General features: G+C 36.6%; 2 protein-coding genes and 1 pseudogene across 3 annotated transcripts; 2 read left to right on the top strand and 1 right to left on the bottom strand.

Moving 5' to 3' along the window:
- The first annotated feature begins 1323 nt into the window (after positions 1–1323).
- On the top strand, positions 1324–2038 carry LOC143625387 (signal peptide peptidase-like 2). The gene is made up of 4 exons (XM_077095725.1): positions 1324–1408; positions 1550–1620; positions 1709–1792; positions 1864–2038. Exons 1-4 carry the CDS (start codon positions 1326–1328, stop codon positions 1980–1982), a joined length of 357 nt encoding a protein of 118 aa, XP_076951840.1. The 5' UTR covers positions 1324–1325; the 3' UTR covers positions 1983–2038.
- Positions 2039–6949: 4911 nt separating this feature from the next.
- Positions 6950–11221, top strand: LOC143625474 (aquaporin PIP1-2-like). Its single transcript, XM_077095788.1, has 4 exons — positions 6950–7310; positions 8506–8804; positions 10415–10555; positions 11016–11221. The coding sequence occupies exons 1-4, from the start codon at positions 7199–7201 to the stop codon at positions 11109–11111; spliced, it is 648 nt and encodes a 215-aa protein (XP_076951903.1). The 5' UTR covers positions 6950–7198; the 3' UTR covers positions 11112–11221.
- Positions 11222–11865: 644 nt separating this feature from the next.
- On the bottom strand, positions 11866–26637 carry LOC143625473 (short-chain dehydrogenase TIC 32, chloroplastic-like; annotated as a pseudogene). The gene is made up of 6 exons (XR_013152280.1): positions 26471–26637; positions 25560–25791; positions 12906–13139; positions 12745–12823; positions 12225–12322; positions 11866–12146 (listed from the first exon to the last, which is right to left on the bottom strand). The product of XR_013152280.1 is annotated as a short-chain dehydrogenase TIC 32, chloroplastic-like (transcript).
- Between the last annotated feature and the right edge of the window lie 1132 nt (positions 26638–27769).

Below are 27769 nucleotides of genomic sequence, written 5' to 3'. Positions count from 1 at the left end.
CAGATGAATTAGACAACATGCAATTTTAGTAAAATATCAGAGTAACTAAGACTTAAGGAAAACACAAACAAAAACACTGTGAATTTGGATCCACTTAACCCACTAAGTGACAAATATTCAAAATGAAAATAATCATATCTGGTTGAGCGGAAAATATTTACATGTTAAGACATTAGCTGCCATTGTAAAGGCGACTTGGACACGTAAAGCTGTGATCTCAACCCATTTTAACACCTCATAGAAAAGCTTGACATGTCAAGAAGGTCGTGTCCGGGTAAGCCCACGAATATAAGGGTCGTGTTAGGACTCATTTCATGTTCAAGTTGCTATGAATCAAACTCGTTTGGACCAGTTCAAATTATTTGTTCAGGTCCCAAATAAAACGTAACCTAAATCGGGCGAATTGCGTCTTTAAAACTTAACCCAGTTCGAAATGAACTCGTCCTGACCAGAACACAAATAAAATCAGTAACATTTCCAAATGATTTACCAATTTGATAGAGTCGGTTCTGTCAAAAACTACCAAAGTTGTGATAAGTGCTTTATTTGAGTACATACATACATGACACATCCTTTAAAAAGTATGAATGTGATGAAACCAATAATTTAGTAGTCTATTTTAATTGAAAAGTCAACTAAATACCACAAACATGTATGAGCCAACAGATGTCCTATACTATTTTAGACTGAACATGTTCTGTTTCCTTGGCCCGTTAGTCTCTCTGATTAAACATATGGTTTTTTGATGACTGTGTTAAGAGTTTATATGTATAGCTTGTTAATTGATGATATGTTTCCCAACAGACGCATGTGTGTTTTGGGTTGTGTTCGGATTTGAAATGAGAGTTTATTTGTTTGTTGGTGTATACCTGCAACATTGGCTATCCTGTAAGAAGAAGATGAACAAAATCCCTAATTGAACGAATTACTCCTAAAATTTGGCAGTCATTGTTGATGATTATCACCGAACATACACACATGATGGAAGACAGAAACAGTCTTTTTTTTATCAAAAACTCACACGTAGCCAGACACGTGTTGAACTGTTAATGATACGTGGATAAAAACTAACGCATATGGGTACATGTACTACATGCTTAAATACTTGTAATGTTTTGCTACAGTAACTATTGTGAGAGCATGTCAAGACGCCTTTAAATTATATTTATAATTATAATTGGCCTACCTTTTATTTTTTTGCTTATGCTTATACCTCAAACCCATCAGGCAACTCCGCGCCCTGTTTGTTTGTTTGTTTGTTTGTTTGTTTGTAGGTGGCTTGCGGTGACAAAAGCGGGGAAAATGGTATCCCGATGCTACTAAACATGTTTGACCCATGGGGCGGTTTTAGTATAATTGGCTTTGGTGATATTCTGTTACCCGGTTTATTAATCGCATTTTCCCTCAGGTTTACATCTTTATCCTTCTAAATAAAAATATAAATAAAGTGTAATTTTTATCAACTCGAACCCATTTTGATCTGTTATATTGTCAGCCCATTTCATCAGCTATATAATGCTTGGTTTTGTTTTAACAAAACTCAATGCAGGTATGATTGGTTGGCAAAAAAACACATTCGGGCCGGATATTTCTTGTGGGCAATGTTTGCTTACGGGTTAGGTAATAAAGATCTATAACGAAACCTTTTATTGATCGGTTCAAGTGTGTCGAATGTTCTAACAAGAATCCTATGAAAAATATACAACAGGTCTCCTTGTAACATATATAGCATTAAATTTGATGGATGGTCATGGTCAACCGGGGTTGTTATACATTGTTCCATTTACTTTAGGTAATGTCCTTGCTTCGAAAGATATTAATAACATTGTGGTATGGCTAGCGAGTCGGGCTTAAATGATGCAGGGACATTTTTGTCATTGGGAAAGAAGAGATGGGATCTTGGTGTTTTATGGTCAAGCGGTCGGCCCGAAAGAGAATGTCCGCATGTTTGGCTTGGGCAAAGTCATCCACCAGATGAATGAGCTCGAGTTAATATTGTTTACGCGTTAATATTATTACACTGTTATTTAAAAGTAACAAGTTTTGCATACTTTCAACCAACATCAAAACATAACAATTCAAAACTAGCAACCAACACAATGCTAACGTTGTTGGATGCAGGTCGTCAGAAAAACGTTTCTAGCCTGAAAGTCACATTTTTTTTCCAGGAAACTCAACCCTGAACACCACCACCACCAACTGACTCAACAACCGATTCCGACGATCGTTCAGGGTTCCGACGACCTCAATAACTGAGACATTTACTAAAAAAGGTTTCTAAATGTCTTATCTAAGGTTACAAATATGTTTGAAACAAAAGTGTTGAGTTTTCAAAAAAAATGTGAGTAATTTGCTAAAAACGTTTTTCCAGCTACTTGCTACTAACGACGTTAACATTCGACTAATATGGCCCATTATAACATGCTTTAAAAGTTAATCTATTACGACCTGAACATGTTTTGACTCGTTACTTATCCAAAAAATTCTGTTGGTATGATTTTGAAGGGATTACATAATAAAAGTTATCGCATGTCTTTTCCAGAATCACAGTTTGTCTTTTCACTTGTTGATATGGACTGTTATTTCGGGATGTTACCCCCTGTAACTTTAGAACTAAATAAATTCTAGAACATTAGTTAAAATAAAAATAAAATAAAATAAAATTTTACTTTTTAAAAGATATGACATAAATGGAGTTTAATATACTATGTGTTAGATGAATGCCACGTTGATGAATGCTTGTCGGCGTGGACGGTTGGAATGATGTGTTTGGATGTAGAACTTACATTACAATATTAATTAATATTTTATTAAAAAAATAAATTTTCAACTCATGATCAACTGGTCCGGTGGTAGCTCTATGACTTACTTTATAAGATGTCATATATTCGAGTCTTGCATGCAATTTTTATTTCAGAATGAACAATGAGTTTTCTCGGTTGCAGGTTTTCTTTTGGGTGTGGACCGGGTTATCACATTCGGTACTTCGAACGAAAGAATGATTAATTTGTTAGGATGATCCCGGATGTTGTCTTTGTTGTCAAAAAGACAAAACTCGTCTTTACACTCATAGTTATTGTTCATCAAAACCGTTATTATCCATATAAACGATAATTGACATGTCAAGTTTGGTATTCGCATGTTTACATGATACAAACATGAGACACGTTAAAAACATGTAAGATATATGAACTACAAAATCGTGTCAGATGTGTACAAGTTATTATTAGTTAACCTGAGAGTACATATTGCGAGGCTCTAGAGAGGCTTTAAGATAAAAAAAAAGGTTGTGTAATGTGTCGCCACGTATACCGGTACACATTAAATTGTTTATTATTTTGCAAACAAAAATTAATGTCAATGTATTATTATTATTATTATTATTATTATTATTATTAGTTTAATTTAAATTTCTCACAAGAGGTCTTGGCCTACCTCTTCAATAAGCATCTTCAAACATATCCATATTAAGACAAGTGTAACATATTTATTTTTATTTAAAGTTGGTCTTGGTTTCATTAAATATAGTATTTTCTTTATGTGTTATAATAAAGGACAACCCAAAAAATAAGGATAACTTCATAAACAGGACAGATATTAAAGGATGCATGTGAAGAGGTAGGCCAAAACCAGAATGGCATCCCTTGAGTATGAGTTGTTTAATGATTAAAGTGTTCTTTAATCAGTTTATTTCAACATATATTTTTTTTTATTAAATTACAATTATTTAGAAAATAATATCAACTAATAATCATTTGTAAATTTAATTAATGCATAACATTTGCACTTAGTGATCCACGTTGTTGTAATGTATCAAGTGAGTTGTTTTGTTTTTTTTTTTTCCAAAGAACCACTCGAAATTCATGCGTGTTCGTGGATTGGCAGGTCCAACCTTAACTGGAAAATCAAGTAATAGACATGAACCGAAACACGCCCGTATATTCGCGGATTGATCTGAACATAACCCTTTTGACCATAAATTTTTTTATTCGTTATTGTTTTCTAATATTGATACTTTGAAATTATAATTTTTACAACAAAAGTTACAAATTTATATAAAACAATTAAAATTTATTATAACATATTATGTAACTACCCAATAAATTCAACTTACTACATGTTTTAAAAATAAAATTAATTAAATTAAATGGGTTAAACGGGTCAACTCGTGAATCTACATGGTTGACCCAAATTCAACTCGTTTAACTAAAGGGTTTGCGGGTTCAACCCAAAAATGAGCGGAACCCGTTAATATCAAACACAACCCCGTAAAAGTTGTGTTAAGGTTTTATCGGATTTTCATGTCGTGTCAGAAATTAACACCTCTTATACTGTTTTAACGTGCAACGCAACGACTACCTTTGCTTTTAGATTGGTTTGTATTTATAGAACATATTTCTCTTATATTTTTTTCTATCATTTGTAATGATATGTAGATTAAAAGTTGGGCCTATCTATCAAACATGGAATAAATAATTACAAAGTATATAGCCTTGGTCCCAAATGCATCATTGTGCATGCTAGTGGAAAAGTTTTAAATTTTTAAAAAATATAATTCCATATAAATAATTCGAATATGATTCTTCTTATTTTATACTTATAAACATTCTAGGTAATTGTTAATATTTAAATTTTCCTGTATTGAACCACTTCACAATAAATAATACACGAGAAAATAAATCTCTTTTTAAGGATGTCATGGGCAGGTTATTAAAATTGGACCGGGCAGGCTGTCGAACCGGTTAAACCGAAACCGGCTTGTATAGCCGTCCATGACTCATGAGACGCAAGTAGGGTGCAAATGAGCCGACCTCGAGCCCGATCTCGACGTGACTTTTAAGTGCTTGAGCTCCGATCGTTTCAAATTCTTTTTCTAAACTCAAGCTTGATTCGTGAGTCTTTTTTCAAGCTTAGACTGATTCTTTCAATATTTATTAATTAAATTTTATATATTTTTAATTCTTTTAAATATATTTTACATATACAAATAACATAATATGAGTTATCTGGTCATTTTAAAAAGTAAATATTATAGAAATAACGAGCTTGCGAGTTAGATTGAGCTCTCGTTTATTAAAGGAGCTTCTTTTATAGATCGAGCTCAGAGTCATTTTGAACTTTTAAAAAGTCGATTTCAAGAAGTTCACTAACTGACGCGGCTCAACTCGCTACTACGATTATATTTTAACTTTTAGATCAAATACAAATTTAATTAACGTGCTAACTGAATCAAGCAATGTAATTACATATTACACTACTTGATTCGTATGGTTAACATATTTTTTTAATTTATACGTTAACTTTCCCTTTCCCTTTCCCTGTACATCTAATATATGTTATATGTATAAAATATTTTATTTATTAAATTTTGTGAAGTGTAACGTTTATAAAAATTTTAAATCATGACGGCGGTTGCTCACACAACGGTCCGAATAAAAATGAATAAGTACCGGCCATTTGTTTTCAGCCACTAATTCGGTTGTGGGTCCCACTTTTTAAGAAGAAACACTTACACCACGTAAGCATTTATTTTTAAAATCATAAATTATTGAGTAATTACGTATTGAAAATATTAAAATTATATTTTGATGTTGATTACTTTTTATGTTTGATTAATTAAACTAAATAGAAATATTTGTGGAATTAGTCGGATAGAATTGACGAAAATATTAAATGGTTCACGTTTCGATGGGTAACGAATAGCGGAAAGTAGTTGGTATAAAGTGGCAGGTGTGTTATTTTATTTATTTTTTTTTTCATTTTGAGTAATCACTTAGTAACTATATTGAGTATGTTTATTTTCGGGATTAGCTACTTGTTAGTCTCATAATAACTATTTAATAACATTGAACCATTTTAATTTACACCACCCGTTAATTTCAAACCACTGGACCCCAATTTTTTTTTCTTCAAACAAACATCAATTGTACATTTGTACCGACCGACTTTTTGTATTTTAACGTTTTTAATACATTTTATCGGACCCACTACTCAAAACTCAATCATTAAACTTCAAATTAATAATAAAGTAAAAAAATATATACAATCACTCACATATTAAAAGTTTTTTAATTAAATACAATATTGTAACCGAGTCAAGCTATTCACAAGTTATTTGAGTTTGAATTGAAAGAAAATTTAAATAAGCCAAATTTTATAAGCTCGAACCTTGTATGCAAAGCCCGTTTAGACTCATCGACCTTTAACAAGTTGTATGTAATTTCATGTTTTACCTCCTTTAGAATTCTATAAATTAATTTCACGTTACACAACCAAGCTCGAGTTGAGCTATGGATTGTTTAAGGTATTACACGACCTCGTACCAAGTTTAGGCTCATTAGAAGGTTTTTGCAAAATATATGAAAATAATAAAAACATATATAACTTACTTAATAAATAATAAATGAGTCGAGCTAAGCTGCGAGCTTGAATAAACAACTCATGAACCGAACTTGAGCTTTAGGAAAAAAAACTTGAACGAGTCGAGTGTTTTTCAAATTGAGCCGTGTATGAGAAGCCCGTTTGAGCTATTTGACTTTTAACGACCCTTATGTAATTTTATGTATTATCTCCTTCGAACTTTTACGAATTTATTTCTACATGAGTTTGTTCCAAATTTTTGCTCATTTAAGTTGTTTCACAAAATATATAAAAAATATTTAAAGATGCATATAAATTAATTAATAAATAATAAACGAGTTCTAGCCCGAACTTGAATAAACAACTCACCAGCCGAACTCGAATTTTAGAAAAAAAAATAAAAAACTCAAAACAAAAACAAGTCGAGTTCAAGCTTGAGTTCTCGTAGGTCAAAACAGACCAAAGTTGGACATATTCAAGTTCAGGCTCAACTCAGATCGTATACACCAAACTTAAATGTTTAGTTCCCAACTTTCCACTATAAAATCCCACAAACACTTATCCTCTCACCACACACTTGATCACAAACTCACATACAAATACAAATCTTGGAACCACAACAATGGAGGGTAAGGAAGAAGATGTTAAGCTTGGTGCCAACAAGTACTCAGAGAGGCAACCCATAGGTACCTCAGCTCAAACTGACAAAGACTACAAGGAGCCACCACCAGCACCTTTGTTTGAGCCTGGTGAGTTGTCATCATGATCTTTTTACAGAGCTGAGATTGCAGAGTTCATAGCCACTTTCTTGTTCTTGTACATCTCTGTCTTGACTGTTATGGGTGTGGTTAAGTCACCTACCAAGTGTGGGACTGTTGGGATTCAAGGGATTGCTTGGGCTTTTGGTGGTATGATCTTTGCACTTGTTTACTGCACTGCTGGTATCTCAGGTATATTATTTTTACTATTAGTTTATTTCCTTGAAATTACTGTCTAATTTATTTATTTATTTTTGGTTTTCTTGATTTTTTTAGCTTTAAAGTTTATATTTTTAGTTAAAATTTTGCCTCAAGTGACATGGGTTCTTCAAGATTTATCTTTATGTGAAATGGGTTCCTCAAGATTTATTATTGTAACCCTTTGTTTTCTTGAAATTACTGTCTAAAAATGTGTTGTTTTATTGATTTTTTTAGCCTTAAAGTTTCTATTTTTTTAGTTAAAATTTTGCCTCAAATGACATGGGTTCTTCAAGATTTATGTTTATGTGAAATGGGTTCCTCATTATTTATTATTAAAACCCTTTGTTTTCTTGAAATTATTGTCTAAAGAATGTGTTTTTTTTGTTTTCTTGTTTTTTAGCTTTAAAGTTTCTATTTTTAGTTAAAATTTTGCCTCAAAGGATATGGGTTCTTCAAGATTTATCTTTAAATGAAATGGGTTCTTCAAGAATCCTATGTTTTGGATAAACATACTTGTGTTTTTGTTTTCTTGATTTTTTTAGCCTTAAAGTTTACATTTTTACTTAAAATATTGCCTCAAAATGACATGGGTTCTTCAAGAATCATATGTTTTGGATAAACATAAGTATAGTTTGGTGTAAAACAGAGGAAAAACATGCTTATAGTTTTATTTCTCTTTGCTGTTTTTAACCTTAAAAGTTTCAATCTTGATCTAAAATTTTACCTCCAAATGACATGGCTTCTTCAAGATTTATCTTTGAATGAAATGGGTTACTCAAGAATCCATTGTTTTTACTAAATATACTTATAATTTGGTTTCTTGCTGTTTTATACCTTAAAAAGTTTCCATTTTTGTCTAAAATTTTACCTCAAAATGACATGGGTTCTTCAAAAATCCCATCTTTTAATTTGGTGTAAAACAGGAGGAAAAACCATATATATATATATATATATATATATATACTAAAATATCATAGAAACATCCAAACGATTTACAATGAAGTGGCTTGTAAGCAGGCAACAAGCTGCGCCGCAACCCCCTTTTGGAAAAACCATATATATGTTTTCTTGCTGTTTTTAAGCTTAAAGTTTCCATTTTTACCCTCAAAATGACACGGGTTCTTCAAGATTCACCATAAAACAAAATGGGTACTTAAATTTTTTTTATCTTTTGGTGTAAAAACAGGAGGACACATCAACCCGGCTGTAACATTCGGTTTGCTACTAGCTAGAAAGCTATCCTTAACCAGGGCATTATTCTACATGGTGATGCAGTGTCTTGGAGCCATCTGCGGTGCGGGTGTGGTCAAGGGGTTCCAGGGCCGACACCAGTACACCGCTTTAGGCGGCGGAGCGAATGTTGTGGCCCATGGTTACACCAAGGGTGATGGTCTTGGTGCTGAGATTGTTGGGACCTTTGTTCTTGTCTACACTGTTTTCTCAGCCACTGATGCCAAAAGAAGTGCCAGAGACTCACATGTTCCTGTATGTGTACTCTTGCTCTTGTCTATTCCATACTTGTGCATATTAATTGTTAAATGACTAAATTGCCCTTAATAAGATTATTCAGGATATAAAGTATAGACAGAAAATAAGTTAGATGAACTTGTTTTAAAAAACTTAAATTGGATTTTAAAACGAAAACTACCATATGCCGGCGATGAAGACAATATTTGAAACGTAGTTTCATTAGCATTAATAAATAATTTACTGATTTTTATCCGAATCGGAAGAATATTGTAAATTGTTTTGAAACGACAAAAGTTAAAGTTAAGAGTGTTACTGATCATTATGTAAAGTAAGAATTATTATCGGTAGACAGGTAACCTATTTATAATTATTAAATGTCTAAAATACCAACAACATTATTTATAACATATCTATAATCTATAATATATATAAACGAAGACATAAAAATCCTACGTGTCGTGATGTGGGCGCTACCCCTTTTTTTGGAGTCACCATATTTGCTTGATTTTTAAATGGAGGCTTCTCATGCATTTGACCTGAATTCATGGGTATGGGTCTTACCAAACCCAGATATTCCTTAAACGGGTTATAACATCTCATTAAATTAAATATTATTTTCACCAAATTATTTATGTAAAAATCCTATAAAATAGGATATACTAAAAATTAATATCTTATTTATTTTAAAAAAGATATATATATATATTATTTAAATTAAAAAACCAATTTGATAGTAATAAAAATAAACGGGTCTTGGGTCTCATCAAACCATAAGTATATTATAAACTTTCATAAATATTATTTATAATTAAAAAACCAATTTCATAGTAAAAAAAATAAACGGGTCTTGGGCATCATCAAAACCATATAGCTTTAAACCGGGTTATAACATCTCATTTATTTGTGAAACAATTTATCATCAAACCATAAGTATATTATTAACTTTCATACAATAAAAAATATATAAATTAAAAAAATAAATAAATATTAGAACAAACAATACAAAACAACCCCCGTAATACGGGGGACAAAAACTAGTTTATAATATAAATAGAAAATAAGTTAGATGAACCTTTCTTTAAAATGTAATTTGGATTTTAATAGCTAAAACTATTGCATAATGAAAAACTGATTGATTTTTATCTTAATCAGAATATTGTAAATTGTTTTGAAACGACACAAATGATAGTTGAGTGTTAACGGTTTATATGAATTATTTAAAACTTAATTTTATTTTTTTAAAAAAAGTAAATACTAGACAAAGAGGATATAAATAAATTAAATGTGTGGAATGATGGAAGAGTAGTAGGTATATTGCCTTTGTGTCTTCTTTTGTCTTTGCATACTGCATATATTTCCAAGTGTATCATTACAAATATTTTACACTTTTCATTTCAAAATGTCATAAGTTTTTAAACACTTGTATCTCATGCAATGGAAATTGTACTTTATTCTAAAAAAGTATAAACTGAAAAGTAAAAACTTAATAAAGTTGTTAATTTGTTATTGGAATAAGTGACTATATCATGGTTGTAAAAGTTTAAGTTATACATGCTATATTTACCTTATGTTTGACCTTGACTTTGACCATCTTTGTTGACTTTAATTTGAAATGAACTATGCAGATTTTGGCTCCACTTCCAATTGGTTTTGCTGTTTTCTTGGTCCATTTGGCCACCATCCCCATCACCGGAACCGGTATCAACCCAGCAAGGAGTCTCGGTGCAGCCATCATCTACAACAAGGACCATGCTTGGAATGACCATGTGAGTATTCATTTGACTACAAGTTCTAGGGACTTGGTTTTGTTTTTTATATTTTCATAAAACCCATTACGGTTCGGTTGTGGCTTTGCATGTAACTAAAACCAAAAAAACCGAACCGAATTTATAGATTTACGGTTTTTATATTTTTTTATATATAATTAATAAAAATTTTAATGAATATTTAATCAGTTACTTATTAGTTTTAACAAAATTATTTAGGCCAAAATTTATTATTTGAGGCAAAAAAGCTTTTCAAGATCAAATGGCAAAACCGAAAAATGGAAAAACCGAAACAAAACGATTTTCAAAAATTCAAAAACCGAAATATTATAACACAAAACCGACCCAAAATTAACCGTGACACCCCTACATTTAACTTTCAACATATTAATCAAGATTTCATTTTGATGTCGTCAATCCATATATATTGAACTACATTTGTTTTTCGATCTTTTTGCAGTGGATTTTCTGGGTTGGTCCGTTCATCGGGGCTGCACTCGCTGCTTTGTACCACCAGATTGTTATCAGAGCCATTCCGTTTAAGAGCCGATCTTAAATAAAAAAAAGAACCTTGCATGTCTTTGATTTGTTGTTTTTATGCTATGGATTGTTGTGTTGTCTACCCAAATGTGGATTTAGTGTTTTCTTATTTTGTAGCTTTTGGTTTATTATGAATGTGTGTAAATTACCTGTATGACCTTTGAGTTGGTGCTGAATCGATGTTAAGTTAAAAAAAATCGGAAAATAAGAACTCTTTTTTCTCGAATGCGTTTTTGGCGATGGACGTTTTGAGCCTTAAATGACCCCTTTGAACACAACTAAGTAACTTTACAGCCTCAGGCGTTAGGAAACGTTCTGAAAGCAATTGAACCCGCACCAGGGGCTAAGATGGACTAAGAAATAATAAGATGGCGTTGACGTTTCATTTCAAGCCATACCCGAAGATCTAGTTCTTAAGATGGCAAGTTTTGTGATGCATTGAAGCAAGGCCGTCTCAGAGAATTGCTGATAAAATTTGGGCCGAAGGCAAGTATAAATTCAGGCCCTAAGTAAAATATAAATTCGATAACTCATATATTAAAAGCAATCAACTATTGTATATGTATTGGATTTTAGGTCTGACTTAAAACTTTTGATTTGTGCCTAATATAGTTTTTTTATATAAATACGTATATTATTTTTTTTTAAATTTCGGGCCTTTGGGATGATCAGGCCTAAAGCGGCCGACCTCCCTGCCTCTCCATCCCAGACGGGCCCGCATTGAAGACAAGGTTTCTAGACTTATACTTATTTTAAGTGTCTTATTAATGTAGGATTAAGATAATTGCAACTTGTAAAACTTTTATTATGACAATGTACAAACCACAAGGACATTATACAGTCGCTACACAATTGCGACGAGTAGAACTTATAGCGACGACGCCTTTAGCGTCCGATCAACCAAATCCGCACTAAAATTCCAAAATTTCTTCACAAACTCTGGATCATTAACAAACCTGCTTGGACTTGATATATTATTATCAGCCCAATACTCGCCACTAATACCCTTAGCGCCCGGGTGCAATGCCAGATAGCATGTAGTCGACGCCCCCTACACAAACCAAACAACCCTTCAGTGACACCATTGTGACCGTCACAATACAAACATGTTCCGTCAACAAAAACAAACCTGTTCCGCATTCTTTAAGAAAAGTCTTACTAACCTGTAAGATTCGTCGCGATAACTCCCGGGTGGAGTGAATTTACGGTTATATTCACACCGTCCTCCTGTAAAATCGCATGTAAATGTACATTATTAGTCAAACTGTCAGTATAAATTATTATGTGACCATTTAAGGGTGTGCATCAAACCCCCAAAAAAACCGATCTGAAACAAAAACCAACCGAACCGTGTTTATAGGTTTTCATTATTTTTATTTTTATTTTAAGTAGTTTATAAAAGTCAATTAATATGTAACATGAATTTTTAGCCCAAATGTATGATAATCATTTAGTTATTAACTAACAAAATGATTTAGGCCCAAATTCATTATTATAGCCAATTTTTTTTGGGCCAAAACTTTCAAGCTAAAATGGCAAAACCAAGCCCAAACCAGTAAAACCAAAACCGAACGGTTTTCAAATATTCAGAAACCGAAGTTTTGGTTTTAGCCCAAAACCAACCTAAACTGAACCGTGCACACCCCTACCTTGAGTCGCCTTGCGAGTTCCTTCGCGTGCAAAGCATTAGCAAGCTTAGATTGTCCATATGCTAGTAAAGGAGCGTAACTGTCACATTTAAGAAATTCAAACATTTAGCAACGAATTAACGCCGCGAAAACAAATAGGGGCAACTTAATCTCGCGTGTACCTCTTTTCGTCGTTAATTTTATCGAACTTAATCCCTTCTTTATAACTCACCTTTTGAAGCTCCGACGACACTATGACTATCCTACCCTGCACTCCCGACAACTCGGCAGTGTTTTTCGTCGTTTCCAGTAATCCGTTCATCAAATGGAAGTGACCGATATGGTTCGTCGCGAAATGTAGCTCTATGTTGTCCTCTGAGAGGCTGAATGGTGGTCCCATAATCCCAGCATTCGCACTATAAACACCAAATCGCCGTGTTATAAAACCGAAAAAAACCGATTCGAAACCAAGAAAAACCAAACCGAAACAAAGAACCAACGGTTTGGTTTTATGTTTGCGTAAAAGCCAACATACAGGTTCAGTTTTGGTTTTGCATGTAATGAAAACGGAAAACCAAACTAACTGAACATAATTTATAAACTTTTTTATATTTTAAATAATTTATAAAAATTTAATAAACATGTACCTCAAATATTATAAAGCTTAAATGTACAACAATTAATTAGTTATTTATGACAAACTGAAAATTTTTCTTACTTTTTCAGACACTCATCACGACTTGACTCAAATTTTCGGGACGAAAATTCTTTAACATGGGAATGATGTGACAATCGTCAATTTCAGGTTAACTCCGTTAACTCCGTTAACTCAACTCCGTCAATTCAAACTTAAGATCATTGAATCTATAACGCACACTTCATTACATTTAAACTAGGGTTTAAATGACGCTTGACACTTACTACATGTGTAGTCTTTCGGGAATTGCACCGAAACGCAAACGAGTTGACGCAAACAATTGGTGAATAAACGAAAAACGTCAAAACAATAATTATGTGATAATTATGTGTTAGGCTTATGTGTTATGTGATTACATTGTTTAAGAAGTTAACTCAAGATGCAAACTAATTACTTTGGGCTAGTAAACTAATAAATTGAAGTGGAGGGACCTAGATGTAACATGTTATTATTAATAATAATAAACCCTAACTCTCTCTTCTTTCTTTCACTCTACCCAACGGCAGCCCTCCCCCTCCCCTCTCTCGCGATCGGCAGCCTCACACACACACATATCACACCCGTTAAAGCTTGATTCTTCATAATCGGAGCATCCTACACTCGTTTCTAAGCACCTCTCACGTTTCTCTTGGTTATCTCTGCGTTTTTAAGGTATATATATGAAACCCTAACTATTGAATATCATATATTAAGTGTTTTATGATTGATTATGGCTAGAGGATGATTGATTATGTGTTAGTGATTGATATTGATAGTCATATGTGATTTTGAACGGTGAAAGATTGATGAATCATTAATTGTTTGTAAACCCTAAAGGGTTACTACTGATTTTTATGATTAATAATGTTTATTGCATGTTTTGAGTTATGTCATATGCTTAGGATGCATGTTAGATGATTGTTTATGCTTGCTGAGTTTGACAGCAGTGATTGTTAAAATTGAACGGTGTGTAACTTGTTGAGTATATAAGCAAACTGAGCTAATTATGAGTCTACAAGGTAGTACTCTGAGTCTAGTTTTCAGAAAGTCCAACCACGCCTAATTTGGAGGTGTTTTGGTTGGTCAAACGATTTAAATGCGATTAAAGGTCAAAACTGGTACTGGACAGATTGTAAGTTATGATTAGACAACTGTAACTAAATGTTAATGTAAGAATTAGTTGAGATTATTGATACTATAGTAAACTAGGTTGAGTCTAGTTTCTAAAGAATATAAATTTGCAATTTTTGGACGTGTAAAAGTTAACCTTTATGATTTTACAAAAACGTTGTGCAAGCTGAGTTGTTAGACCTGCTGTTAGGTTGTTTTGTAAATATTATATCTCATGAACTACGAGACCAATTGGGTTGGTTCCACTTCTGGAAGTTGACTTGTTGAGTTAGGAACCTAACCCAAGTGGTCTTTGTGACATCTGCCCCGATCCGACCCGACCCAGGTACCCGTTTCTCTGACCCGATCTCTTTCTTTTATGATTTAATATTTATACTTATATTTTACTTTTAATAATAATATATATTTTCCTTCCCGCCTCTATCTCTCTCTTTCTTTCCGCCGTCCCGTCCCTCTCCTTCTCTCTTTCCGCCTTCTTTTCCCTCTTGTCGTCGTCCCGCCCTTACGCCTTGTTTCCCTCTTTTTCTTCTAACTCTTTGCTTGTCCTTTGTTCCTTCCCGCCTAAGGTTGTCTGCGCAGCTCCACGCGCCAGACCCCTTTCAAGGAATCCTGCGTGAAGACCACCTGTTACAGCGATACGCGAGACGAACTCTTCTCGCAGCGCGCTAAGAATTGTAATTCTTCTCGCAGCGCGCTAAGAACGGTAGTTCTTCCCGCGACGCGTTAAGGTTGGTTCTGTCTGCCTTCGCGCTCGCGCTCTCTTGTCCTTCTGTGTCTGCCTTCGCTCTCGCGCGTGCGCTCGAGCCTTCTCGCGCTAAACCCTTTGAGTTTCCTTCTGTTTAATCTAGCCGTTTGCTTTTGTGTTGTCTTATCTTTTGTGCTGTTGACCTAATCTGCTTTATGTCTGAAAAGCCACTTTTGGCGCAGCATGCGCACCAACCCCATTGGTTGACAGAAAAAGTGACTGACATTATCTTTTGAGATATGCTTTTTCCATGCTTGACCAGTACCTTTATCTGACCCGCCCATGCTTTTTACTGTTCCCTGTCAGCTTTATCTTGCCCCTGCAGCTGCCATATCTTTCCATATCTTTTGCTTTTGGATTCTTATGCTTTTTGATATCTTTTGCTTGATCCTGTTAAAGATCCTTTCCCCTTTTCTAGGGATTATGTCTCCTAGGGTTTTCCTATAAATAATAATAATATTTTCATAACACTACACACACAAAACACTTAATCTCTCCTGTTCTCTTGCCCCTTGCTCTCTCTGCCGTCTTCCTCTCTGCCTCCGTCTTCCTCCCTGTTCTGCCCTGCTTTTCCGGTAATATATATATATTATATATAATAATTTACTTATTAATTATGCTAACTTATAATCAAGACTTAAATCAATTCATTAAAACAATAATCTTATTTATAGGTTAACTTGTGCTTGTTTAAAGTTGGTTCTTGCTTTATCTTACACCGCATCGTTTATCATGTGAGTAATCTCGTACCTAATCCCTTTTTATTTTTAATGTTTTGGGATGTTCATGTGTTCGTACAAACTTGAGTCTTAAACTTGTTTATGAACTTTAGTCGCGCAGTATCCCATGTGTTGAGGACGTTTACTTGGCTGTTTATTTGTATGTGTGTATCATTAACCGCTTTGTTCGGCCTATTCCGAAGTTTTCATGGATCCATTAGATGAACACGGGAGACCTATCGTTTACGGTTTTCTTTGTTTACACTTGCACAGATGTTTTCTCGTTTTTGTGCTCAATTGGGAGCACGGATTGAACTATGAACTATGAGCTATGATCTAATTAGGCTTGATCACAATCTGATTGCACCCTTGTTAAACACCAGACATACACGTGTTGCGCGCAGATTTATTGTTATCTATGTATTGTATTAAACTTGATTTCTCACCAACACGCAAGTGTTTGACATTTATTTTAACACATGTTCAGGTTTGCAGTAGCTGTTTTGGAGCTTGTGGACACATAGGAAGTTTTCTTTATTTTGGACCTAGATTAAAATGTATCAAGACAAGTTATTTGTTGTTCTAATATTTTGCCTTATAATATGTTGATTTATGTTATCTTGTGCTTACTTTGCGCGTGCGCGAATGAATGTATTTATTAAATATTGACACCCAATAGTGTCACGAGTAATGAAACAATATGTGGCGCCCCGATGTATAATCCGCCTTTGGTCGGGGTGTTACAGATTGGTATCAGAGCTCGTTGACTTTAGGATAGGTGGTTAGACGTAACGGCCTAGAATACCTAAGAGTCCCTTCTCGCGCATGAGAGAAATCTCATGTTCGCGCGCTTATTGTTAATTACTCGTTATTTATGAATATGCTCGCGCTTGCGCAGTATATGATTTTATGTTTTATTTCGCGATATTTCGATTTTTGTTGAATTTCGATTTTTATTGATTTTACTTACATATTCGTTTGTTGGATTTGAAAATCCGAAAAGTCATGGTGATACATGAATAGTTGATTTTCAATTTCCATTTACGATTATGATTCTGAGGTTGGAGACTTGAAAAGTCATGGTGATACATGAATTGTCAACCTCCAATACTCATTTTCTTGTATATTTTATATTGAAGATTGAAAAGTTATGGTGATACATGAATCGTCAATCTCCAATACTCGTTTGCTCGTATATTTTAAATTGGGAATTCGGAAAGTCATGGTGATACATGAATTGTCGATTCTTGATTCGAATTTGTTACCTTTATTAAGTCTGCATTTAGGGTCATTTATTTTACTTTAACTTTTGACAGTAACTGACTCCGTGAAACCAAGCTTTTCGAGGTTATACTTTGCGCTAAAACCAAGATATTAACTAAAATTAAAATTTTTATAGAATGCCTCCGCTATCTCGCCGATTTCAGAGAAGAGAAGCCTCGCGCATGCGTAGACAGCAACGTTCCCAGGAAATGGCCGCCGCGATAGCCCAAGCCTTGAGCCAAAATAATACCTCCAGTTATAACATTAAATCCTTCAACGCGGATAACCCTCCAAAGTTCACAGGTCTTGAAGGAGCCACCGTGATGCTCCAGTGGCTTGAGAAAATAGAAAACACTTTCCTCCACACCCAATGCCCCTCAGACAGACGAACCCTGTATGCTTCCAGTGTCCTGGAATCTAGAGCGCTTACATGGTGGAATGGAGTAGCTCATGCGCGTGGCGCAGAAGCTGCTTCTAGCATGACATGGGAGGAATTCAAGGAAATTCTGACGCGAGAATTCTGCCCTCCCAACGAAGTTAAGCGCCTGGAGGAAGAATTTTGGAATCTTAAGCAATACAGTGGCGAAGCGCGCGAGTACGCGACGCGCTTCCATGAACTAAGTTTGCTTGTCCCTCACCTTGTTACCCCTTCCCGCCGAGCCATAGAGAAATTCCTTGGGGGTCTCCCCATGGATATTCAAGATTCTGTATGGGCCAGAAACCCAGTAACCCTCTCTGACGCCATCGAGTTGGCCGCTGTGCTCAGCGACAACCATGTCAGAGCAGGAACCCTGTTCCTGCGGGGAACAGAAAAGACCAAACTCACCAAGACTGTTCCTGAACCAACAGAAACCAAACCAGAACCCTCAAACCGTAACAACCTCAAGCGCAGGCGCAAGGCCTATGCGCTTACCAACCCGCCCATTGCCCAGCAACCCATCTACCAACCTCCAGTTTACGCGCCTAACCCTCTGTCAGCCTACCCAACACCTCCTGTAGTCCATAACTATGCCTTAACCAATCCCGCACTCCCTGCCCCGCCACTTAAGAAACCTTACACAGGAAATCAACCCTTTTGCCCAACCTGTAGACTTCACCACCCAACCCAAACCCCGTGTCGACAATGTAACCGATGTGGCCGCGTTGGTCACTCTGCCGAATACTGTAGAGTCCCTCCCGCCAACCCAATTGCGCCGACACCACCAGTCTACCCGCAGAACCCACAACCAACCTACCAAAACCCACGACCCAGGTCGTGCTATAACTGCGGTGATCCCAGTCATTTCCGGAACGCGTGCCCGAGACTACAAGTGCAAATCACACAAGCGAATCCGGTGAACCAGATTTCGAACCAAGTGACACGCGGACGAGCTTTTAACATAACCGCGCACCAAGCGCAAGCGAATAATGACGTAGTTAATGGTACATTTTTGCTTAACGGATTTTATGCTTCTGTACTTTTTGATACTGGCGCCGATCGAAGTTTTATTTCTCGCGCGTTTGAGCAGAAGCTTGCGCGACCGCGCAACGATTTAAAAGAAAATTTTTCAGTTGAATTGGCTAATGGCAAAACTGTTTTAATTAACTATGTGATTAAAGATTGCACGCTTAATCTTAACGAAAACGATTTTCTGATCGACCTCATCCCCATGCCTCTTGGAAGCTTTGATGTTATTATTGGTATGGACTGGCTTACGCATAATCGCGCCGAAGTTATTTGCGCCAAGAAGATGATTCGCATTCCTCGAGAAAATGGTGATCTTCACATCTACGGCGAAAAACCCTCCAGTGGTCTTAAACTTATGTCTTGCGCCGAAGCCCAAAGACTCATGCGGAAGAAGTGTATTGCATTTCTAGCCCATGTGGTTAAACCTGCTGAAGAAAAGAAGCTTCGCGATATCCCTGTTGTGCGTGATTTCCCTGAAGTTTTTCCTGATGATCTTCCTGGTATCCCTCCCGCTCGTGAAGTCGAGTTCCGTATTGATCTTGTCCCTGGTGCTTCCCCCGTAGCCAAATCTCCTTACCATCTTGCGCCCGCTGAGATGCAAGAATTGGCAAGCCAACTTCAAGAGTTGACTGCTAAAGGATTCATTCGCCCTAGCTCTTCGCCCTGGGGTGCTCCGGTGTTGTTCGTTAAAAAGAAAGATGGATCGTTTCGCATGTGTATTGATTACCGCGAGTTGAACAAACTCACCATTAAAAACCGGTATCCCTTACCGCGTATTGACGACCTCTTTGATCAACTCCAAGGTGCCTCTTGTTTCTCGAAGATTGATCTCCGCTCTGGCTATCACCAGGTGCGCATCCGCGATGAAGATGTTCCGAAGACAGCTTTTCGAACTCGTTATGGCCATTTTGAATTCTTGGTCATGTCCTTCGGTTTAACCAACGCACCCGCCGTTTTCATGGATCTAATGAATCGGGTGTGTAGGCCTTTCGTGGATAAATTCGTGATTGTGTTTATCGATGATGTTCGGTGTATTCTAAGACCAAGGCCGAGCATGAGCAACATCTCCGATTGGTATTGCAACAGCTTAGAGCTGAGCAACTCTATGCTAAGCTTTCCAAGTGTGAATTCTGGTCTGATGAAGTACAGTTTCTTGGTCATGTTGTAAACAAGATGGGTATTCATGTCGACCCATCCAAGATTGAAGCAATCAAGAACTGGATTACGCCATCCTCTCCTTCTGAGATCCGTTCCTTTCTGGGCTTAGCTGGTTATTACCGGCGCTTCATTTCGAACTTCTCGAAGATCGCTTTGCCTTTAACAGCTCTAACGCACAAAGGTAAACCGTATATTTGGGGCTCGAAGCAAGAAGAAGCCTTTCTATCGCTCAAGCGATTGTTGTGTGAAGCTCCTGTCCTTGCGCTACCTGAGGGTAATGATGATTTTGTCGTGTACTGCGATGCCTCCAACCAAGGTCTCGGTTGTGTTCTTATGCAACGAGGCAAGGTTATCGCTTACGCATCAAGGCAACTCAAGGTTCATGAAAAGAATTATACGACTCACGACCTCGAACTTGGTGCAGTTGTATTTGCCTTGAAGATCTGGAGACACTACCTTTATGGTACTAAGTGTATCCTTTACACTGACCATAAAAGCCTTCAGCATATTTTTGATCAGAAGGAACTTAACATGAGGCAACGCCGATGGAACGAACTCATCAGCGATTACGATTGTGAGATCCGGTATCATCCTGGTAAGGCTAATGTGGTAGCCGATGCGCTCAGCCGAAAACCCTGCCAGCTTAACTGTATCTTGCCGCGCACGCAGCTTCACTTCGCGCCGATCCAAAGCAACCTTGAATCGCGCATTCGTGACGCGCAGCGCGCATCCATCAGTAATGGTAACCTTCGCGCCGAGTTAGCGTGTGGCGCGGAAGCGCACTTTGTCCCTAATCTGAGTGGAATTCTCTGCTATCTTAATCGCATCTGGATTCCCTGTGATGAGAATCTTCGCGCTGATATCCTGAGTGAAGCGCACAAATCTCGGTATTCTATTCATCCTGGCGCTGATAAGATGTACAAGGATTTGCGCATTACTTATTGGTGGCCCGGTATGAAGAAGGATATTGCTGTGTTCGTAGCTAAATGCCTGACTTGTTCTAAAGTAAAAGCTGAACACCAACGCCCATCTGGTTTGCTCGAACAACCAGAAATTCCTACGTGGAAATGGGAAGGTATAGCGATGGACTTTATTACCAAGTTACCTTTGACAGCAAGCAAACATGATAGCATTTGGGTAATAGTGGATCGTTTGACTAAGTCTGCTCACTTTCTGCCCATTCGTGAAAACTACCGTGTTGAGCAACTCGCGCAGCTTTATGTCAAGGAAATTGTCTGCCGCCATGGTACTCCTTTGAGCATCATATCCGATCGCGATGGCCGTTTTATATCTCGCTTTTGGAAATCTCTCCAATCTGCGCTAGGAACTCGCTTGGACATGAGTACGGCATATCATCCCCAGACTGACGGTCAGTCTGAGCGAACTATTCAAACTCTTGAGGATATGCTCCGATCTTGTGTTCTTGATTTTGGAGGTAATTGGGATTCGCACATGCCTTTGATCGAGTTCTCTTATAATAACAGCTATCATTCCAGTATCGGTATGGCCCCATTTGAAGCACTTTACGGTCGTAAGTGCCGCTCCCCGATTTGTTGGAGCGAGGTGGGTGAAGCTCAAATCACAGGACCCGAACTTGTTCAAGAGACAACCGATAAAATCGCCAAGATCCGTGATCATCTGCTGACTGCCAGAAGCCGATAGAAGAGTTACGCAGATCGTAGGCGAAAGCCTCTCGAATTTCAAGTTGGTGATCTTGTTCTCCTCAAAGTGTCGCCTTGGAAAGGTGTTGTCCGCTTTGGGAAGAAGGGTAAGCTTGCTCCTCGTTATGTTGGTCCATTCAAGATTCTCGCGCGTGTGGGAAAAGTTGCCTACAGACTTGACCTGCCGCCCGCGCTCAGTAATGTGCATCCAACGTTCCATGTATCCAATCTCAAGAAGTGTTTAGCTGACGAGAACCTTCACATTCCGCTTGATGAAGTTCAAGTTGATGAAACTATGCATTTCGTTGAGAAGCCTGTTGAGATTATGGATCGCGAGGTTAAGCAAACCAAGCGCAGTCGTATCCCTATCGCGAAAGTTCGTTGGGAGTCCAAGCGCGGAGCCGAGTTTACATGGGAAAGGGAAGATCAAATGAAGATCAAGTACCCGCACCTGTTCTCTGCGCAACCTACTTCGAGATAAATTTCGGGACGAAATTTCTTAAAGTAGGGGAGACTGTGACATCTGCCCCGATCCGACCCGACCCAGGTACCCGTTTCTCTGACCCGATCTCTTTCTTTTATGATTTAATATTTATACTTATATTTTACTTTTAATAATAATATATATTTTCCTTCCCGCCTCTATCTCTCTCTTTCTTTCCGCCGTCCCGTCCCTCTCCTTCTCTCTTTCCGCCTTCTTTTCCCTCTTGTCGCCGTCCCGCCCTTACGCCTTGTTTCCCTCTTTTTCTTCTAACTCTTTGCTTGTCCTTTGTTCCTTCCCGCCTAAGGTTGTCTGCGCAGCTCCACGCGCCAGACCCCTTTCAAGGAATCCTGCATGAAGACCACCTGTTACAGCGATACGCGAGACGAACTCTTCTCGCAGCGCGCTAAGAATTGTAATTCTTCTCGCAGCGCGCTAAGAACGGTAGTTCTTCCCGCGACGCGTTAAGGTTGGTTCTGTCTGCCTTCGCGCTCGCGCTCTCTTGTCCTTCTGTGTCTGCCTTCGCTCTCGCGCGTGCGCTCGAGCCTTCTCGCGCTAAACCCTTTGAGTTTCCTTCTGTTTAATCTAGCCGTTTGCTTTTGTGTTGTCTTATCTTTTGTGCTGTTGACCTAATCTGCTTTATGTCTGAAAAGCCACTTTTGGCGCAGCATGCGCACCAACCCCATTGGTTGACAGAAAAAGTGGCTGACATTATCTTTTGAGATCTGCTTTTTCCATGCTTGACCAGTACCTTTATCTGACCCGCCCATGCTTTTTACTGTTCCCTGTCAGCTTTATCTTGCCCCTGCAGCTGCCATATCTTTCCATATCTTTTGCTTTTGGATTCTTATGCTTTTTGATATCTTTTGCTTGATCCTGTTAAAGATCCTTTCCCCTTTTCTAGGGATTATGTCTCCTAGGGTTTTCCTATAAATAATAATAATATTTTCATAACACTACACACACAAAACACTTAATCTCTCCTGTTCTCTTGCCCCTTGCTCTCTCTGCCGTCTTCCTCTCTGCCTCCGTCTTCCTCCCTGTTCTGCCCTGCTTTTCCGGTAATATATATATATTATATATAATAATTTACTTATTAATTATGCTAACTTATAATCAAGACTTAAATCAATTCATTAAAACAATAATCTTATTTATAGGTTAACTTGTGCTTGTTTAAAGTTGGTTCTTGCTTTATCTTACACCGCATCGTTTATCATGTGAGTAATCTCGTACCTAATCCCTTTTTATTTTTAATGTTTTGGGATGTTCATGTGTTCGTACAAACTTGAGTCTTAAACTTGTTTATGAACTTTAGTCGCGCAGTATCCCATGTGTTGAGGACGTTTACTTGGCTGTTTATTTGTATGTGTGTATCATTAACCGCTTTGTTCGGCCTATTCCGAAGTTTTCATGGATCCATTAGATGAACACGGGAGACCTATCGTTTACGGTTTTCTTTGTTTACACTTGCACAGATGTTTTCTCGTTTTTGTGCTCAATTGGGAGCACGGATTGAACTATGAACTATGAGCTATGATCTAATTAGGCTTGATCACAATCTGATTGCACCCTTGTTAAACACCAGACATACACGTGTTGCGCGCAGATTTATTGTTATCTATGTATTGTATTAAACTTGATTTCTCACCAACACGCAAGTGTTTGACGTTTATTTTAACACATGTTCAGGTTTGCAGTAGCTGTTTTGGAGCTTGTGGACACATAGGAAGTTTTCTTTATTTTGGACCTAGATTAAAATGTATCAAGACAAGTTATTTGTTGTTCTAATATTTTGCCTTATAATATGTTGATTTATGTTATCTTGTGCTTACTTTGCGCGTGCGCGAATGAATGTATTTATTAAATATTGACACCCAATAGTGTCACGAGTAATGAAACAATATGTGGCGCCCCGATGTATAATCCGCCTTTGGTCGGGGTGTTACAGTCTTGCATCTGTTGGATTTTTCATTTAACGGGAATTTCAAATAACATTCTGTTGCGCATGAATTTGACTGTTATGAGTTTGCTGTAATGTTTTGATCATTGTGAGAAACCTATGGGGAATAAAAGTAAAATAAAACATGTTCTGGAAACCTAATACATGTATGCTTTTGTGATGATTTTTGATGAATTAATTGAGATGCTATGATCGGTGGAATAGTATAATCTTTCAAGTAGAATTCTGTCTCGGTAAAGTTAACTGCCGAACTTTGTGAAAATGCATGAAAAGTGCTAGTTGCTAGTTAATTGTTATGTTTTGACCAAATTGCCCCTGCGGGAATACTTGCTAAATAAGTGTGGTATTTTGACAAAATTGCCCCTGCGGGGAATAGTTGCTAGTGATATACGTTATTAATACATGACACGTAAATAATTGTTCACACATGTATCGTATCACAAATGTACTTGTTAAGTCACACACGATTCACAAATAAACACGAAACGTATCTTGTGCTTAGGAATTATGTGCCGGGTCTAGAGACTCGATATTAGTTCCGATACTTAGAAAATCTCCTTGTTGTTTTAGAACGCTAGAGAGAGTTTTCTGTGACGCGCATCACTTGGTGATTTATTTTGGGAATTCTTCGCAAACAGTGAGTTTCACTTACCCCTTTAAACTGTTTTTAAACGCTTTTCACTTGGGGGAGATGACATACTCCGAAAAACGCATTTAAGATTTTGTTAGTAGATTATATATCACTTGTAAAGGCTAAGTGGCAAACGAAACAATTGAAGTCCTACACATCGAACCGGTTAATATTTGGATAATAGCGAGTCACTGTTGAGTAGTACTACTGGGTTTGACAAACCCCACCCAACGCTAAACTCGACTGGAGGTCGAGCGGGTGTAATTTTGGCTAACACATACCATGGTCTGGATGACCTGGTGGCAAGGCACTTGATCAACAGTCAGCTTCGGTGTCGAACACTTAGTAATACTTGTTGTATAGGCTAGCTACCTATCGATATATAATTGATTTAACACTATCTGGTAACGCAAAACGCTGAACGCAAAACGCTGAACGCAAAACGCTAAACGCTTTATTTTATATAAACTTGTGAACTCACCAACCTTGTGTTGACACTTTTAGTATGTTATTCTCAGGTAGCCGAGGCGGGCGCGCGGTATAGGATCATGCATGGTTTTTGAACATTCTGATATGCAAACATGTTTTTAACTATTATCACTTGGGTTTTTAAGTCGTCCTGCGTGACGTAACTTTTGTCTTTGGTTTTTACGCTTCCGCACTTATTTTCATTTAAACGTTTTTATGGTTTGATTATAACTAATGATTCCGATCCTGTTAGTTCACACCCTCTGACGGTAAAACTCCGTTAGTGGATTTTGAGGGTGTGACATTATTGATTAACAAAATGATTTATAATTCATTATTTTGGGCCACAACATTTTTTCAGCCCAAAATTTTCAAGCTCAAAATGACAATACCAAAACCTAACGGTTTACAATTTTCAAAACCCGAAATTTCAGTTTTAGCCCAAAGCGACTCAGACTGAACCGTGTACATCCCTAGAACCAGCCATACTTACATGAGGATATTAAGGGGTAAACCCGTCGCTTTAAATTCGGTCACAAATTTATTAACAGATTTTAGTGAAGCAACATCAAGCTCCATAACATCAATTTTGGCCTTTAGGATTTCATTGATTAAGTCCTGCTTAATTTTGTTACCCGCGACGGTGTTTCAAACTGCCATAACTACATGTACACCGCGCAACGCCAGAATCCGAGCAGTTTCCAGCCCAATTCCACTCGTCGGACCTAAAATTGTTGCGCGATGCACAAACGAATTAACAAGCAGAATACGACAATATAAGGTAGTTATTAGGCCAGTTCATTTATTTAATTAACTAACGAACATGAACATATTTTTTTTGTTCATTTAATTAAATGAACGAACACGGACACATGTATTGGTAGTACATTTATAATCATTTATTTACATTGGTTTATGTTCATTTAAATTGTAAATAAATAAGTGGTTATATTTATAAAGATATAAACATAAAAGGGGCTCGTTTAAATTATATGCATAGTTGCATACACACACACATATATATACATGGTTATGTTTTTATATTCATTTGCATTCATTTATCTTTGTTCTGTTATGTTTGTTTATGTTCACAAACTGTGTTGGTTTTGCTTAAAAACAAAGGCACATGAACGAACATAAACATGCTCATTTTCTTAATAAACAGACATGAACACAAAAATTTGTTCAGTTATATGTTCGAGTTTGGTTAAATTTCAACGAACGAACACATGCATAACTCATCCGTATTCATGTTCGTTCAGTTTATTTACAGGCCTAGTAGTTCGATCAAGGTGACTTGCGTCCACAACTGCATCTAACGTTTCTCTTTTATCGTTGATCACACATCAAAAAAAAAAAAAAAACCTAAACCATAAACGCTAAACACGGAGGAACATGAGAAACCTGTAATAACGGCGGTGAGGCCATTAGCTTCGATTCCTCGAGTAACTTCTTCAGCAGTAGATGAAGCAGAAAAACCAGTAGCTTCTTTCCATGAAAGTATCCACATTTTTAAGCTTTTGATTATGGATGATAATTGGATACTATGATCATAAAAATATTGTAAGGTTGATGATATATAAACTAACAAGAAGGTTGACTTTTGGTCAACTTTGTACACTCTACCATGATAAAAGTATGTCTCTTAATAAAGTTTTTTATTTTTTTAATTGTTATAAAACTAAATTTTTATTTAAATTAAATTAAATTTATGTAATGAAACCTGAACCCAATAAAAATTCTTGAAGCGTATGGGTCGAGACGCCAAGTATGAGGTCAGGTAAATCAAGTATGAGACCGGGGTGTGAAAATACACTTGAAAGTTTTACATAATCTGATTACCTGATAACGCATACTCATTTACCCGACTAGATATCCAACATGATTTTTGTTTCTTTTACTTACTTTAAGTATATATTATATTCCTAGTTCGTATCAACTTGATTTATATTAACTATATACAATATATAATATACCCCACTTATTTAAAGTGTATACTGTATATAATATATTTGAAACTCACAAGTATACCTGATACTCGATAGATACACGGCAGGTTTTGGAACGGATGGGGGAGAAGTTTTAATTATCGAATAGGAGGTTATAATTGGTGATAATTACTTAAACTAGTCCCATACCGACATATTGCCATCCGTAATTGAACATTAAAACTTTCATGAACATTTGTACTAAATAAAATTTCTGTTGATAATTTTCAATAATATAAACTTTTTTTAGTCATTTTTGTAAACTTTTGAAAATAAAATAGTAAAATAATAATATGGTAAAAAAAAGATAATATGAAAACAAGTATATACATATAGTTTGAAAATAAATATTTGCTTGTGACATCTCAATTATGCAAAGACAAAAATGGTGCAGTTGAGCCAGTATTAGCGACAAAAGGCTGTCCGTTGGGAATTGATGGGCCAAAACATAGTAAAGTATTAGGTTCAGAATACGTGTACCTGGTCATTAGGGACATAGCGTCACGCCAGCAGGGGACGATTTTCATTTTAGGATGTAATGGTTTGTAGCTAATATCGTCCGAATAATAATATAATATTATTATTTTTTAAACCTTTCTGGCGACGAATACATGTCACCTCCAAATCGCCCCAGGTGTTAAAGGAGACATCGGGGCGATTTTCGCACAAAATCGCCACATGAGCTTAACTACTTTCATCACATATCTAATGGATG

The sequence above is a fragment of the Bidens hawaiensis genome, unplaced genomic scaffold (assembly GCF_021521415.1).
Source record: "Bidens hawaiensis isolate Kalapana, Puna unplaced genomic scaffold, B.hawaiensis_p1.1 tig00004105_1, whole genome shotgun sequence".
NCBI classification, from domain to species: Eukaryota; Viridiplantae; Streptophyta; class Magnoliopsida; order Asterales; family Asteraceae; genus Bidens; species Bidens hawaiensis.
Note: the sequence above shows the minus strand (reverse complement) of the source record. Positions and strands in the feature narration are given on the sequence as shown.

What these genes read in the sequence shown, in the direction of transcription:
- LOC143625387 (XM_077095725.1), top strand. Translation starts at nt 1,326, where the DNA reads ATGTTTGACCCATGGGGCGGTTTTAGTATAATTGGCTTTGGTGATATT. An exon ending in TTAATCGCATTTTCCCTCAG is followed by an intron (nt 1,409 to 1,549) that starts GTTTACATCTTT and finishes AACTCAATGCAG; the next exon opens with GTATGATTGGTTGGCAAAAA. An exon ending in CATTGTTCCATTTACTTTAG is followed by an intron (nt 1,793 to 1,863) that starts GTAATGTCCTTG and finishes TAAATGATGCAG; the next exon opens with GGACATTTTTGTCATTGGGA.
- LOC143625474 (XM_077095788.1), top strand. Translation starts at nt 7,199, where the DNA reads ATGGGTGTGGTTAAGTCACCTACCAAGTGTGGGACTGTTGGGATTCAA. An exon ending in CCAGAGACTCACATGTTCCT is followed by an intron (nt 8,805 to 10,414) that starts GTATGTGTACTC and finishes TGAACTATGCAG; the next exon opens with ATTTTGGCTCCACTTCCAAT. An exon ending in ACCATGCTTGGAATGACCAT is followed by an intron (nt 10,556 to 11,015) that starts GTGAGTATTCAT and finishes ATCTTTTTGCAG; the next exon opens with TGGATTTTCTGGGTTGGTCC.